Source organism: Echeneis naucrates, chromosome 16 (genome assembly GCF_900963305.1).
Source record: "Echeneis naucrates chromosome 16, fEcheNa1.1, whole genome shotgun sequence".
NCBI classification, from domain to species: domain Eukaryota; kingdom Metazoa; phylum Chordata; class Actinopteri; order Carangiformes; family Echeneidae; genus Echeneis; species Echeneis naucrates.
In genome coordinates, this window is record NC_042526.1 from 3,166,419 (window position 1) to 3,183,546 (window position 17,128).

General features: G+C 39.9%; 1 protein-coding gene across 1 annotated transcript in view; it reads right to left on the minus strand.

Annotated features, from left to right (window-relative positions):
* Window positions 1-17,128, minus strand: part of LOC115056876 (USP6 N-terminal-like protein) — a 42,241-nt gene that overhangs the window by 3,372 nt on the left and 21,741 nt on the right. Inside the window, exons 11-15 of the mRNA XM_029523649.1 lie at window positions 12,696-12,800; window positions 11,044-11,234; window positions 10,225-10,337; window positions 6,542-6,820; window positions 3,842-3,922 (exon numbers count right to left, since the gene is read on the minus strand). Coding sequence (XP_029379509.1) covers window positions 3,842-3,922; window positions 6,542-6,820; window positions 10,225-10,337; window positions 11,044-11,234; window positions 12,696-12,800 — 769 coding nt within the window. The remainder of the gene's footprint in view (window positions 1-3,841; window positions 3,923-6,541; window positions 6,821-10,224; window positions 10,338-11,043; window positions 11,235-12,695; window positions 12,801-17,128) is intronic.

Sequence of the window (17,128 nt, forward strand, 5' to 3'; positions counted from 1 at the left end):
GTAGGAACCGAGTGACTGCTTCTGCTGCCCCTTAACAAGATCCGTATGACGACAGTTTAAATTTCACTAAATGCCCCATATTGCTTCTCTATACCTAACAAAGCCAACTCTTTTTTTTTTTTATACCTTTCCCAGTGTTGACATGGGATAGTGTTTTTATCAGATCATGTATAAACTCCAGGAGATGACGGCATTAAGAATTTACTCCCCCCTGTCTCTCATTCTCTCTGAGGTCTGAAGGGAACTCTATTGTACTGTACTATTAAAATCGATCTAATTCTTTTTCTCTGGTTTTTCTATTGACATCCATTTTGTAGCTGATAGTCTTTGCCTGTTGAGTCATTGAGGTGATTTCTGTTCTGTTCTTACAGTTTCAGTTTTATATTTTATCCAGACAAACTTTAGGCATTCTCCTTTATCTGGACTTCACCGCAAACAAAACGTCACATCAGAAAACCACTGTGCAGCCATTTCAGAAGCAGAATGCATACAAGCAGCGCTATCTGTTCTGCTTGTAATGCTGCTCTTTGTGAGATGTGAAGGAATGCAGCAGCATCTTCAGGTGCCGACTCTATTGTGATGATCACTGCTCACTCCCTTTTAGAAAATATCAACCTGGCAATATACTGACACGTATTAAGAAATATCAGAATGTGACAAATATATCAGCCCAACAAAATGCCCTAATTCCCAGCGTATCAAAGGCCTTTGCATTCTCCTTTATCCCGGCTTTGTTCACTGTCATACTTTAAACCTTGAAGGCCTTTCACCTGACAGTCATTAAGTTTAACCTTTTCCATTCACCGCTGACTAGCATTCAAAACAGCCTTTCATTACGATTTTAGATATAGTCACCTATGACACGTTTCTTGGTGAAATCTCAACACATACACTTTTCCATTTATTTATTTATTTTATTTTAAATCAGGAATGACAGTTCTCTTTGTCACGCTGGGAGAAAAACAATCATCGTTCTTCACAAAGCAATTTATTTTCACTCTATTCAATTTCTCAGTTCCCTTCAGTGCAGGCACGGAGGGGAACCCTCTCCATTCAGCTTTTAGAAAAACAGCGAGGTGTGGTCCATTCATGGTTCACTCACTTTTACATTTATACCTGTTAGCTTTTGTTTGCCTCTCTGGATAAACAGTGAGGCGTGGGCCAAAACTGCCATTCATTTTTGCTGCACTTCTGCCTTACAGCTGACCCCCCCAGAGTCAAACTGTGTGTACATGTAAAGCTTTTGATATATTAATAAGATAGGCATAATACTGTAAGCCCTTACCTTTGTGTTAATGCTTGGCTCATATCAAAACATTTTATAGACATTAAAAAGAGCTTCAGACTTCCCTGCAGGGTAAATTATTAATTTGCAGAGTTACAGTTTACTTTGGTTTTGAACTGTCTCATAAAAATAAAAAAAAGTCTATATTTAGATTACATACTGTAGTTGATGAATGAAAAAAAAAAAACTAAATTGGAAGTTCAGCCAGAGTTCAAACAGCTAATCCATCTGTACTATTGTGATTCTCTTGCAAACCTTTGAGTACCAGGTTGACACTTTCTCAAAGTTGTAGCGCGTGTGTGTTTTTCTGTGGGGCTTAAGGCTGACGCTTTGATCAAACAAACACCACAGTGTGGGATATCATTGAGAGTCCTGGCCTTTTCACTAGTGTGTGACCCAAAGAATGCTATCATTCACACAGGTGACGCCTGCTGCAGTTACAGGCAGCTTAAAAAAAACAAAACAAAACAAAAACACACACACAACAGCTGGGGATCGCTGAGAAATCTGGAGTGATGTAATGAATTTTTAAGATTAGCTCGGTGTTGTGTGTCGGGGGGGACGGAAGCGGAAACCCTAACCCTAACGCTGAAATCTGGAAAAGCTAAAATGAGCACATTATAACGCGGTGACGATATAGGCCGTTAATACCAATTAAACTGGTCACATTTCACAACAGGTGAGCATGTGTGATTACTGCTTACTTGTTTTTATGACATGGGGATGACAAACAAGTTGAGACCAGACATAAGCATGTTTTTAGAAGGTTCGTCTCTTGTGCTTGTCGCATTACGCAACTGGGTTTAAGAACGGTGTGTACCACACAGTGCGTTTCAATATGATCAAATTGCCAGCGTGACAGAGACCATTACGGCCGTCTCCACGAAAACATAAAGGAAAACATTCATATTGTACCTTTAGTGTTTGTTAAATTTAATCTAAAGGCAGACAGGCTATAGACAGACACCTGCCAGCATCTCTGACATGCTGACAGCAGGTTATACAGGAATGAGTATCAGTGCATTTACTCATTTTAGAGATAAAAGGGTTAGAAAAAGCAGCTTCAAGGAAATTTTAGAAGAAAAGTAGACGCTTTATCCCTTATGTACGCAAGCATGTGAACCGAAGCCCAGGTGGAGTTACACCTTTACAAACACTGAACAAGACCATCAGTCATGTGCAACGTAGTGTTGCTTTGTATGAATTTTATATTACCCTGCCGTACTTACTCACTCACTGTGATTAAGGCCATGCTTGATTTGTTTGTGGCTGTTGGGAGAATGATGCTGTCACTGGGCTGGTATAATCACCCAACACTGCAGTGAGGCATTCACTGTCCCTTTGTTTCTTTAAATAGGATGAGCTGTGTGTTTGTGTGTGTTTGATCAGCCATCCGTCCCGTAACCGCACTACCCTGTTACATAACACCACCGCACCTGCATATTAACTATTTCTTTAACAATGGCAGAGATGCTGCATGTGTGTATATGTGGCTGAATGATTTAAAATGATTCATGTAAACAACCAAAGCCTGAATTTAATTTGCTTTGTGTTGCACAATTCAAAGGCAAATGAGCACACACATGAATAACCTGGTTGCAAAAACACACACACACACACACACACAATCTCATATTTAAGTTGGCTAAAGTTATAATGAACTAAAAACGTGCACCCAACACACTCATGTCTCCTGGGAGAGGAGCTGAGAGGTGAGTTCAGGGAAGGAGAGTGGCTCCCACACTGATGAACACAGAGCCAAGAACACAAGCGGATCAGATGACAAGCTTCAGCTAACACACACACACTTCTTTCAGTCTGCAGCGGGCAACATATGTCCTGCTGCTCCATCATGGGAAAAACTGTGTCTCTAATTGTTGCAGTGACTTTACCTGTTGTTACCCGGACACTCGGAACAATTCTTACTGTTTACCAGACAACTACAAACAATTGCGGCCTTGCTCAAATGGACAGATAAGCAAACACATCCATCCATTTGTAAGACAGCACAACAGTACTCAGGTTTGGATGTTGAGTCAGTACTTCTTATCCAGAAAATTCCCAACAGGGGTCTCAATTAAAAGCTATCAAAAACTAAAACATATCACAAATGAGGCCATAGAGAGACAGTATGTCAAGTTTTAACACTAATTTTACTGATTTTTGAGAAGGAACATGCCAGTTACTGCGAGGTTCCATCCACTACACAAAAAAAATATATATATATGAGGCGTTGGTTAATCAGGATAAGCTGCTGGTGGTCCTTACACTGCGGGCTGATGCCGTAAAACTACTGAAGACGATGACAGCCAATCAAACTGCAGACTGTGAAAAACAATGTCATTTCTGTTTGTTTTATGCACCAATTTAAAGAAAGAACAGTTAATTAAAAGAGCAATTTAGAAGCTTCAAAGAAGATATGAGAAAAAAAAACAAGCCCCACTGCATGCAACATAAGATATTCTTTAAGTTAGGGGAGTGCAAGTTTGTGTTCAGCTGTAAAAGAATGTGCATGTCTGTCTCTGTGACTGGAAGATTACTGGTTGAGCTGGTTACCTGTTCACTGTGTCATGTGATTTGTTTTCCTCTCTGCAGTCTGTTGAACTTGACCGTTGAGACAAGTCATCCTTTCTTACTCTGTGGTTTAACAAACAAAACAAAGAGAGATATGAACTCAAATTGTGTTTGGCAGATCAAATTAGAGCAGCAATAATAAGTCTAGTCATCAAATAATTTGACTGACAAAACAAATATTTGATTAATGACCTGTTCCATTTATCTTTGCTTCTTTTTGATGACTAACGGTCCAAAGCCCAATGTGATGACATCTATTTGACTAAAATTTGTAACAAAAGTGTAACCGTACATATATAGAGGAAATATTTAAACAGTTAAAACTGAAAGTCAGTTAAAAACAGCAGTTAACTTTCACTTTGCAATTTTTGTTTTCTTTGGGAAGTCAGTGATTGTCCTCAACACAGATAATGCAACGAACTATGAATCAAACCTGATCTGTCACATAAATACCTCCATCCTTTTCCTGTTCATGGTAAAACAAATATGAATCCCACCTTCTTTACTTTTTATTTCTGTACTTTGAATGAACTCAGAGCACTTCCAACTCTGAATGCCACTTCCTGCATGAAGGACATCAGTGAGATGAAAAGTCATTTCGCTGAGTTTCTTGTGTGTGTCAGGTTTTCTGATGAGCACACTTTCCCTCAATGCAGAAGAGAAGACAGGAAGGCTGAGCTCATTTTCCTGTTCATGTCAGTCGAATTTCCATGTTTCTCACGCATAGAAGGTAAATATAAATGCACATCACTGGCTGAGCCTTAAATTCATGCTCTGTTAATATAAATACCCCAAAGGTCATGTGTATATTCATTGTTCTGTCAACAGTGCAGATGTGTGCACCTCCCATGAGATTCTTGGGAGGGGCATACTGTGCAGAAGGTGTGTAACTTAGTAAACAGGAATCCACCAGTCTATTTTAGTGTTGTGGTGTATCCACCCTGCCCGGCTGTGAAATGCTAAAATTGAAACAGAACAGGGTTATCTCTCTCTGTGTCACTCACACAAACTTACCTTATAAAGCCTTCGCAAAGACTGTAAACACATCAGTGTGATCCATTTGCCATTTGTGTTTACACTGAGGCAAAAACAAACCAGGGAGTCTGCTGATCACATGAGAATCTGGCTGTGTTTCACTGAGGTATGTGGGTGGTGCCCGAGTTTTGTTCTCACTGCAACAAACATTCATCAAAGTAAAAAATACTATGACTAGAAAATGGAAATCAGAGGTGAATTATTGAACAGCCTTGCTCCAACAGCAGCAGCAGTTTGATGACAGACTAAAAAGTTGCTTTTCAAACAAGCAAATTTAAACAGGAATGCGAGGGTTGGGATTTTAAGGAGGTACTATTTAACCGGATTTTGTTTTTAATACATATTCAGTATAATCAGTAACGGGCTCTGCAGTGTTTTGACAGGTAAAGGCCTAGAGCAAATATTTAGCAGCATATTGAAAACTTCCTTCTTACTAATTGACACAACAGATGCTAAATCAGCTCACTTGGTGTTTCATTGTTAAACAAAAGCTGAACATCAAACTAAGAGTTCCTCTGGCAGCTCTCAGATTGATCAATCAAAAGGGAAGGTGTTTGATGTGGGCTGTCACGGTCTATAAAACAAACACACTTCCTTCAAGAAGTTCCTGAGACCAGATTAAGACGGACCCGTTTAATAGTGTGACATTGGATCTGTTTTGTGTTGTGGTTCGCTCAGCTTAATATGCTCACTTTGAGTCAGACCACAGCTTCCTTTTACATCCGTCACCAGTCAATAAAACAGCTTATTAAGCAAGTTGGATCTCTTTAATTACCTGTAAGGTCCCAACTTCCCAAACTCCCCAACAACTTCAACAAACTGATTTAATATGATTAGACAAAAATAGATTCTAGTGATGTACAGTGGGTTCAGCTACTTTAAATAGACAAAAGATATTTTTCTATTTGTAATTTCAGAAATACTTTTTGGTATTGTTGGAAAAAAGTGTTGAAAGAACTCATGCTAGATACGGAAAACTACAACAACACAGTTAGACTTTAGGTTGGAGGTTTATCCAGAGTTAGCGAGCATAAGTTACAGTTATGGGGTTATAGAGCACGGTTGAGAGTTCAGGATTCGAACCCTAACCATGGGGCCTGCCTGTGTGGCTTCCCTCCAAGTGCTCCATCTTTTCCCCCACAGTCCGAAGACATGCACGTAGCTTATGCTTATTTATTTCACTTGTCGGCTCTGTGATAGATGGCGACCTGTCCAGGCTCCAGCTCCTGTTGTGGGCTGAGAGCCACCTGTTTTTTCAGACACTTCAAAGGGTTTCATTTATTTGTGCCATTTTATGAGGCATCGTTTTAAGACCTCAGCTGTGTGGGCCTTCACGTCATCAGAGCAGACATTAGTATTCAACACAAGCATTTGGGATTCAGTGATGTGTTAAGTCAAAAATCACCTCAAGTCTTTAAAAACATAATCTCGGATAAATTTGTTTACTCTCAGCGGGTGGAGATTGATATGAAAACGCCCTAAGGCTGTATTTAAAGCCAACCACTGTCATCACTGTGGAGGAAGCTCCTTTTCTGGTTTCCAAACATCTTGCTACAAGTGGGGTGTTTGATGTGGACAATTGGAGCTGACCCCCGTGAACTTTCTTCATTAAGAGGTGCTTTGTACATCTGGAGTTCTGACACTTACTTGATGAAAGCCATCCTGCTCGAGCTTTGCTGCTGGTGTTGCTCGCCATTTTGAGAGGTGCGGGAGGACAGAGGGCTCGAAGACCGGAGGGATGACCGTAGAGGAAGAGTAGACGAACGGAGTGATGAAGGGAGGACAGAGGAAGGAGGTGTCTGGCTTGACTGGCTCTTTCTGTTTCGTAGAATACGGAGGGACCGGAGCCTGATGTTGTGGTTACTATGGTGACGGGCCACCTTGCCAGCAGGTCCTGTGCTTGCCCTCTTAAAGGTTTGCTCTGATCTGGAAACAAAAAAATACAACATAGGTTTCCATATTAAAACAAGAATCAGCACCACAGCTCAGTTTTTAAAATTTAAATATGTACATTTATCCTTTTCAGATGGCTCTCTATGGTTCTGTTCAATGAACTATAAATACATTTTCATAATATTGTTCTCTTTCCTTCATTAGCTGGAGCACCTGCTGATGATACAGATGAAAAAAAAAAAAAAAAAATCAATCAACAATAACCCTCAGAATTTAAAATGACCTAACTAATGAATAAAGAAACAACAGTGAGAGCAGAGAATTTATGTACTTCCCTCAATCTTCACCTGCCCCAAAGTCTGATGGGATTACAAATCCCTCTCTGTGACACGCTCTTTACCACAAACATAGCAGTTACTGCAGTGCAGAGCGTGGCTGCAGGGCGGAGTGATGCTCAGTGAAACACACAATTTGAAGAAGGATATATAAGCTGGCACTGATGCTGCATGTATTTTTAAAAAGATGAAGACGCAACGTGCTGCATTTCATGTACAAGGCAGAAGTAGCTGCTGTTCAGTCACTTTTTGTCCAATGCTAATAAAGTTCACTATACCGACCACTTCAAGGTTGGCAGGCTTCACGTATGGAGTTACATGTAAATGAATACACACTGTACACACAGGCACAATACATGGCAAGTCTGGTATTAAAAAAAAAAAAGACCTGCTATCAAAACTGCTATGCAGAACAAAATAATGCCAAATTGAATAATGTAACTAAATATTCTTCTATCATGATATGTTTATAAAATTTGAGTCCCATCAAATAAAAAGCTTTTAAATACACAGCAGCCAATTTCACAAGTTGCCCATTAAAAAGACAAATACACACAAATAAACTTCAGTATCCACAATCTAAATAAATGAAGTTTGCAACCTCATTGCTAGAATTAAACATAGAAGAGATATGTATGTTGACACGCTGAAATGATGCTGATCCGGGATCTCAACACTGACTTTGAAGATATAAGCTATCAAAGTGTAGAGAGCATATCAACCTGCTGAGGCAGGAAGGGGAGCCCTGGGAATTCTCCGAGACAAATGCCTCAAAGGACCAGGCGGCATTCCTACTATTGTTCGACTGTTCGCCTGCTGTAGCTCACCTCATGTTTTGTCTGCTGGTTTCCTCACAAATTCAACACGTCTGACAAATAATTCAAGACACGGAGACAGCTGAGGCACTTAGACAATACATTACACTAGAGATATGTCACATAGTTGTGGTATAATGTCAAGTCACCGTGGTATTCAGGTAGTGTGACCCTTAAGGATAGTAAGGGCACCGATCCCTGAACTTTGACCCCTCTGAAGCAGAGCGTACTCAGCAAAGTCAGATATGATCTAGGTTCCCAATATGATTTCGTTCTCTGATGTTTGCTCTGAAATCCAGCTACAGCCCATTCCAAATAACTGAAGGGTTGTGTAAATACAGTTTGAAAATTGTTTCATTTACAAGCAAAATAGCATCTATAAATGTATTTTAAATATTTATTCTACTCTAATTTAATTTAAAATAAATATGGGCTCTATCAAGTTGGCTGGATATAATCTAGCAGGAAAACCACAATTGAATTCGTAATGAAAAACAAGACCAGGGTTTAAATGTTTAAATGCAATGTGGAGATTCTCCCAAGATAAGCCATGACTTGTATGACCATGGGTGAACTGGTCCGCGGGGCATTTCCCTCACTGCCTTTGTTTCCCAGCATTTCCAGTTCACATTGGGATGGTGTGACTGGAAGTCGTTTGTGACCTCTGCCCCTTTTAAGCACCTTGTTACAGAAATGTGTTGTCAGTGTTACACGTTCGTTTCATGTTTAATGCTTTGGAGCACAGGTTGATTTTAGGGTCGTGTTTCCAGTCTCTTTTTGTAGGATATAGATAAGGCTTCAAACTGAAGCTGATAGACAGTATGAGAGAAGACAATGCTCTTTTTCCGTTGTATTAAAAGTGGTAACAGTGTGCAATCATGGCAGCTTGTTTCACAAATGTAATGACTCAAAAAAGGTGTGAGGTTCATTTTATGAGAAAGATGCTGTCTGTCAGCAGAAATGTCATGTATATTTCTTGTCTGGAAAGGATTAATGTGTCATGGTTTATTAATCTGTCCAACGTAATTACTGTAATTACGAGCAGCAATTGATGTGAGAGCGGTCACATTACTAAGTAATACTGTTGACGGCTGACTTAGTGTGGATACATAAAAATCCACCTTGAAATGTGTGGATGTTGGAGGTGATGACCAATACATGACAGCAGCATTAACCTGAAATATGACACATTATTTCAAATGTGTTCAGTACCGATCTGGAGAATCAACTGATCAAGTGACTCGGTTGTTTAACTCCATAATATGTCGGCCTCATGTTCCACAGCTTCTCTTCACGGTCATCGTAATTTGTTTTATTCTTGTTGAGATGATGTGACTTCTCAACACTTGACAGAGAGCGGTGTTCAGTTCCACCCTCAAACAGTAATTTGTCACCCAATTACAATAATCCTTCTGGTGACCCCTGATGACCCCGGTGACCTACAGCCTGGTTAAAACAACATAAACCACTTGACACAAAGACTAAAGAGGTGAGGAATGACAGGCATGCTTGCAACACACACACAAATACAAATGCACACACTAAGGAGTGCACGCACACACACACACACACACACACACACACACACGCAGCACTACCACAAGTGACAGTCTTTTGTTCGCAGCAGGATTGTCAGAGCAAAAAACAACATTACAATGACAGGATTAGAGGACTATTGTGAAATTCTATGTGCAGCTGGAAGACTAGTTGGTTTTGCTGCAGAAAATCAATACCTGAAGACATCATGGAAAAGTGAAGTCTGTTTTTTAATGAAGTCAAGCGCCACAAAAGATGCAGGTATCACACAGAGCGTAGTGTGTAACTGTCAGTACACAGCAGACATACAGAAACACACGAGGTGAGCGACCAAAAAAAAAAAAACAAAACACAATGAGAAAGAGTACAGGAGAAATACTCTTTCCTTCTTTTTCATGAAAAGAAGCAAGTTTAAACCGACACTGTTGGACGTGCATTTAAGAATGTTCGCCTGCATTGATAACTTAATTGTTTGAGCTCATTTGTTGACATAAATGCTTTCAAATGCTCAAAAGCTTTTAAATGAAACATTTTCTGATAAGATGAAAAGGGAAAACCCTTACACACTGTGGGAATGCCCTTTTTCTTCTTGTCAGTAGTAAAAGAAATGCCCTCAGAGAAATCCTCCAACTTGATGCTTAAATATATAATTCATCCTCTTAGAGATGAAAGAGATTCCTTATCTCTGAGGAAAAACACATGAATGCAGACATGTCTAGTAATGTTTGCCAAGTTCAACCTTTGGCCTCACCTGTCAGTTCTCCCACATCCAGCTGTATCTGTCACAGTGGCATCACCTCCACTTCCCTGCACCGCCTGCTGGGGGGCCCTGCCCCTCTGCTGGCTCTGCCTCCTGGATCTATTCTGGGGGAACACAGGGAGGGTGGAGGAGCTGGAATCAGAGCAGAAACTGATTTTTATCTGACTATAAACCAGATGATTGAACGCTCCATCGTAGTGAAGAGGTGTGTCTTGTTTTGGCTCCTAAGCCACAGTCACCACCCTTAGTTTATGTGGTTAACCAGCATCAACAGGCTGCAGTTGAAAGGATATATCTTAATCATTTTGGACATAGCTCAATGTGTGTGTGAAGGTAAAGTGCAGCGATACATAAAAGGCTTAACTCCAATTCCACTTACTTCTCCTGAAAACAGAAGATAAACATAACCCACCGCATTTCTTTTTTCTGCTCTTTTGGTTTCGTTTTTTCATGTGGGTCTGAAATTCATGCAATGAAACTGATAGGAAGCTAGCTAGAATATGGAGGAGGGTGGATGGGGAATAATTTGTTAAATGTGAAAAAGGGAGAGGATGAAAGAGGAGAAAATATTTGGAATATAATTTCCTATCTGAAGTCTTTTCCGATATCAAACCAGGTTTTAAAAGAGGGAGAAAGAAAAGATGAGAAGGAGGCATGAAGGAATCTAGTTACTGTTTTCTTTGCAGATTTAATTTTTCTTATCTCTGTTTCCATATTTGGGATCTTTTGAATGTAATTTCAACGCCTTATTTCAGTTATTTAAATTTATTTCTATTCTAGTTGAGAGTACTTCAACAACTCAAGTTTTACCTGAGCTTGTGTCAGAGAAGCCGAGGTCCGACTTCTGAAAACTCGTCCTGGTGCGGGACTACGCTGCCTGGGCTTGGCTTGGGTTTGTGAGCTCTTCTCTTCAGCCCTCTGTCGGCCCATTGGGTCTGGCAGGTATCGCTGGGCCAGATGAAGCACCCGGGTCAAGATGCTTTTAGCTCCAGCAACTGAGACTGCTGGCAAAAAAACAACACTCAAGTATTCAAGGTCTATGATCTAGAGAATGACATTTAAAGATTTATAAAAATGCAAACATTCCAACCTATTATGATTCAATTCTATTCATACACACATCCAAAGCCTGAGCACAACTTAATTACAAAATCCTGGGGATAACCCTGTGATGACACTGGTGGATGTTGGAATACCAAAATAAGTTATCATTCCATTACAGGCATACTTCTATTGAAACGCTTGTGTGTTATTTCGTGTGAATGTGTCCTTGTTATACACAAATGAATGTTATCAGTGGCTCACCATATTTACTCAGGGGGCAGAATCTGCCTGCTTAGGCAAGCTGTGAACACAAAGACCCACATACAATGTACTGTCTGTGTTTGTGTGCAAGCACACTCATGCATACAATCACAGACACAGACACCGAAGCCGTATCTCATGTTTATAAGACAAAGAGTGCGTGAGATTTAAACTGTGATTTGCCATATGTTGTGTGTTAAAAAGAGAAATATGCTTTGTCATCTTATGAAAGGGAATTTGACTTCAATGTTGATTTAGTCATTTGACATTTACTGTCCATCATTACAGAAGCAACTGGTGACAAAACATTGTAAAATTAAGGGCAGCGTGGCTGAATACATTTGCCGTGTGTTTTGAGTTCAGTAAATCACACTAACATTTATGGATCTGACAGACTTTACTTAAGAACATGGGGATTTTAAGGTAAATGTTTATGTACAATAACCATGCTGAGCAAGTATAATGTGTGTTCATCCCTCTTGGTATTGTTTAGAGATTGACATAAAGCAGAGCCCTTTTTTTTTTTTTTTTGGTTTGTTTTGCAGATATCTGATCATAAATGAAAGTAGTGGGAAAGCTGAAATGTTAAGCTGCTCTTGGTCCCAGTTAAAATGTCAGAAAATAATCACATTTCCTGCAATTGATGCTAAGCAGCAACCAGCAGCATTAACCCGCAGGGCTGAATAATGATGCATACTTTACACAGAGGTGCTAAAGACTGCAGTCACTTAGAGCTGATTCCATCAACCTTCATAGGCCGTATGTAAAAATATTTCACAGCAGAAATAAAATAAAACCCCTGATTCAATTGTACCAGCTCTTATAAACAATATCAGTTAAACTCTCAGTTATCAAATTACAAAAACTTTGGATAAAAGGTGATTGAAGAATGTTTTTGAAACGGATTTTATTTGATTGTTATGCAGGCTTGTACTTGTCAGCTTTTCTCAACCGAATCTGCCTCGTTATGAACCTGCTGATTTTTGGCTGATTTAGTGCCACTAATGGCATTTATCTCGATTAGCTGACACTATTCTGTCAGGCTAAGATATATGGATGTGAGAGGTCTAGACTGGTTGTGTAGACTGATGTTGTCACAACATGTATGAAAAACCAACGGATTCAAATGCACCCATTCAGAAGAAACACACACTCACCTTTCTCTGTGTTTTTTTCCCCTTCAGATGTTGCAGATACATTTTGTTTCTCTTTGCCTCCTTTGATTTGGCTGGACACTGTGGCCTTGTGCTTTTCACATGCTTCTAAAAAAGGAAACCAAAATGTTTCACACCATTAGATGTACTGCAGGAATACTTCAATCACAGCAGGTCTCCTTGTGGCTGCGTGCAGCATTGTTTTACTGACAGCTTTTAACTGCACTGATTAATGCATAGATAAAATCCATCAGCAACAAACAAAAGTCATATTTTTATTTATTTTTTGTTATTTTCTAAATGCATTGAGTCTGTCCCAGTAACACTTTAATGCATTTCCTTCCCAACACTTTAACTGGCTTCTCTCCATTTGCTCAACCATTACTGCAAATCTTAGTCACCTCCTCAAGTGAAATAATATGAAGCCACTGCCGAGAACTTCTACAACATCACCAACATGCACTTGACCACCAAAAGGGGGGCCAATTCAGACCACAAAGCCATGTTATATCAAATATAAGTGTCACTGCTGCAGAGATACCACTGCAAAAAGAGGAGAAAAATCAATACAGCTACCACAATCACCCAATCAGTATGAAGCTAGAACCAGCAGTTGTTAGCTTGGCTTTGCAAAAACAGAGAATGGGCCATGCCAAAAGCTGACAAACTCCAACTACCAACACTTTCTTGGCTAATAATAATAATAATAATAATAATAATAATAATAATAACAACAACAACCTCTCCATATACACAATACTCATTCTCTTGCATACGTCCAAGAGAAGGATTTCGTGTCCCTGGTTAATGCCATCGTTTGAATTATAGCGTTTTTTTGTCAACACTAACTTTTGTGGGTGTGTTCATGTCGGGGCATCCAACTTAAAGGACGCAGCCTCTGCCCAACAGGAAGACCCAGTGATAAAGTGCAGTGTCTCCCAGACTAATACAAGGTTTTTGTAGATTCCTGAGAGGGGTTATCTTTGATGTTAAAACAACTCAATTTCCCAGACACACCCACCCCCCCCTCCTATAGCCTTTGGCTCTCTCCCACTACCACATGCGTCTCCCTCCTTCCTCCCCTACCTCCGATCTGTCTCAATCACTGTCAGACGCCGGTTAAGGAGAGGTTCCCTTCCACAGCCAAATGCCAATATCAAAATCCTGACGTGTTACAGCATGCTTCTTCTTTGCCACCCAAAGGCTAACTGGATAAAAACATATGGCATTAGCTCACCCAGTCTTTGAAACAAATTTAGGTGGGAAATTAGTCAGGTCTTGTGTGTCTGACATCACCTAGAGACTGTTTATGCCCACATTTAAACCCCCTCAGGGTATATGAAGGAATCCTAAAGTTAATCATTTCCTTTTTTTCATATTTCCAATATATTTAAAGACATAAACAACACTTTGAGCATTAACTGGTTACTCGAGTGCACTCGCCTTGAAATACAATTTCCCCAACATTGATTTTGAGATGATAATTCAAAGCACAAATAACCTCTAAAAAACTTCTTCAAACCGCTGCATCAATACCATAAAATGCAGACAGGCCAAGGAGGGAACCAAGCTCGAGAAAATAAACTGGGTGATTAACATAAAAGCAAAGTTTTAGCAGTAAAATTGTAATAGTCTCTCCTTCATGTGCAAAAACCCTTTTTTTTTTTTACTTTTTTTCATCCAACAATTTTGCACTTCGCACTCGCTGTTTTCTTTGCATCTCAGTGCAGAGTGTGTTAGACTCCTGTTGGGCCATTGACAACTTTCCCTCTGCCTGCTCTGTTAGCTGATCAGTATCTTTTTGTAGGAAATTGCTCACATATATTAGGACCTTTTGTTTTTGCTCTTCTAACTAATCTTCAGCTCCTTTTCTTTTTACAGCCGGTGTGTCGCACACACTCCCTTCTTCACAGGCTGTGGAAATCAGGAGCTCTGTGGTACCTTCAGAATGTCCTTACAGACGCTAAGATTCAACAAATGGGCACTAAACTAAGAATATGACCAGCCATAATTAGTTAACACAAATGTTGTTCTAGAGCTCTAAATATTTGCACATTTGTGCAAAAACATGCACAAATGTGTGTATACCACAAACAGAAACGCAGTACGGATGCATTAACATCAGCGAGCTCACCTGTGCAGTTTCTGTATGACTCAGAGTTGTAATGACAAGGTCTGAATGAGTGTGTGATTTACTGCTGGAACTAGGCCGCGAGGAGGTATTTCTAGCCTCTCTGGAGCTGCCACCCAGTAGTCAGTTTCATACTCTCGCATTCCCACAAACTACATAGCACAGTGCACAACCAGATAGATCCAGAAAACTTTGATTATCCCGTCACTGATGCTGGGCCACTTGGGACTGGAAACTATCACAGGACTTTAGAAGCAGCAGATCTGAACCTACATTATTGCTCTGAAGTTAGCATGGTAACCAATAGCAGTATTTATATACTGTTACAAAAATTCAAATTTGCCTTAAATATCTCTCTGCACAGTCAAAGTTCGGTGTTTTACTTGCACTGGTTTATTACCTTCAATTTAACAGTTCACACATAGCAACTACATATTATCGAGGTGAGGTCACTGTGTTGGCATGTTGGAACAGTCTTACATCGCAACTACATGTGTCCTTCTCTAATAGAGTAACCTTTCACTAAAATCCACTGCAGGAGGTCTGCTGCCTTTTACTCACTAGATGGGATAAAGAGGAATATAGCCTTGGTCAGACATGGACCACTGAATATCTGTTGATGCAAACGACTGGTCTCGAGAGCTGGTATAGACTCCACAATTCAAGAAACAGGACTTTTGTAATGCTATGGCAACATGCTCAATGACCGCCAGAGTGGAAATGCAGCTTTTAGACTGCTGAGGAAGGAGGTAATGGAAAGAGGTAACTTGCAGGTAAATTAGGGGTTAAAGTGGCCTGTGAAGCACGGCTAACATCTAAATATGTAGATTTGTACATAAAAATTCTGTCACGTCTTTACTCTGGCGCTCTACTTACAGGGGACATGTACTTTTGTTATTTTCTCTGTTTATTTTTGTGAGGTTGGATGTCCATGTTAAATATAACCAAAGTTCCATAAAGATGAGGTAAACGAGTTAAAATGCTTCCTGAAAAGTGTGTGAAGGAATTCATTCTCCCAACAAGCCACAGGTCACCACAGTCTGTGGTTTATCTCTAGTGCTCCACGCCCATCAGCAGTAGCCATAGCAACCAAGGTTACAACTGAGTTTTTATTGATAGGGAGTGCAGGAAGATGTAAACATTGTAGGGCGAGTATGAGGCCCCTTAGACTCTGAGAGAGTGTACGAGTTACCCTATAAGGAGAGAAGAAGAGGAAATTCTTTCGTGTGTGAGGTAAAACATGATGAGGTCTTGTCTAGGTTTGAGTATCCAAGCAAAGTTTCACACATGTACAGTATGTGAGAGATGTTCAACAGTCTTATTTGGGAATATTGGAACGACACAGTGTGCGCAGAGAACTGGATATGGAGCTCTCTGCTGTAGGAGCAGGACTCCAACAATCAAAGCAGACCGACCTTTGAAGGAGACTGTCTTAAAGACAAAGAACATAAAACTGCCAATTTCAGAAAGACAGTGAAAATGCTGTATGTTTCATAAACATAAAAGGAAATAATAATAAAGGAATAAACATAAACCATTGAGCATTTTTATAATGCATTTTTCTCCTTTGAATTCATTTTAAATTAACAGAAACTGGCTCAGCATCAAAGAAGTTACTCTAAATTAATGGATTTTGGATCCCATTCAGCCCTAATAGTTACCAGTGTCACATAACCAGCCTGGCATTTAACTGGTGGTTCCAAACAAACAGCAGCTTGTTGTAGCAAAGCTTGTTCTGCCACAGAGAAGAGAGACATCTTAAAGATCACGTTACACTGCTTTCCTGGATACGAAGGGAAAATTCACCGTTTTGGCTTTTCAGTCGATTTTCTGGGCAGAATACAGAATAACCAATCATCATCATCAATTTCTATAACACCTTTCATACAACAGAAGGCAATTAGAAATGTTTTACAAAATCATTTTTAAAAAGAAGACGGCCCATCAAGGAGATTAAAATGCTAATTTATAACAACAAATTTGAAAACAAAAGATGTCCATGTGAACACCATTCGTTGGTCACAAACTGCAAAATCAAGAGCAGCCGAATACAATGCATATTTGTCTAACTCTTCTGTTCTCAAGATGTCTGACGTGAACAGAGTTCATTCCACAGCTTTCCAATGAGATCTGAGCTCTGGCTGGAGCACTCCAAAAGGTCAAAGTCATTCGGTGGTAGATTAACTTGACATTTATGGTCATTGTCCTACAGGATCACCCAACTTCCACTGAGCTTCAGCCACTCTGACCTTATCCTAAAACATGCCTTTGTACATTTTGAGGGGCTCTGCAACCTCAGTTAAGA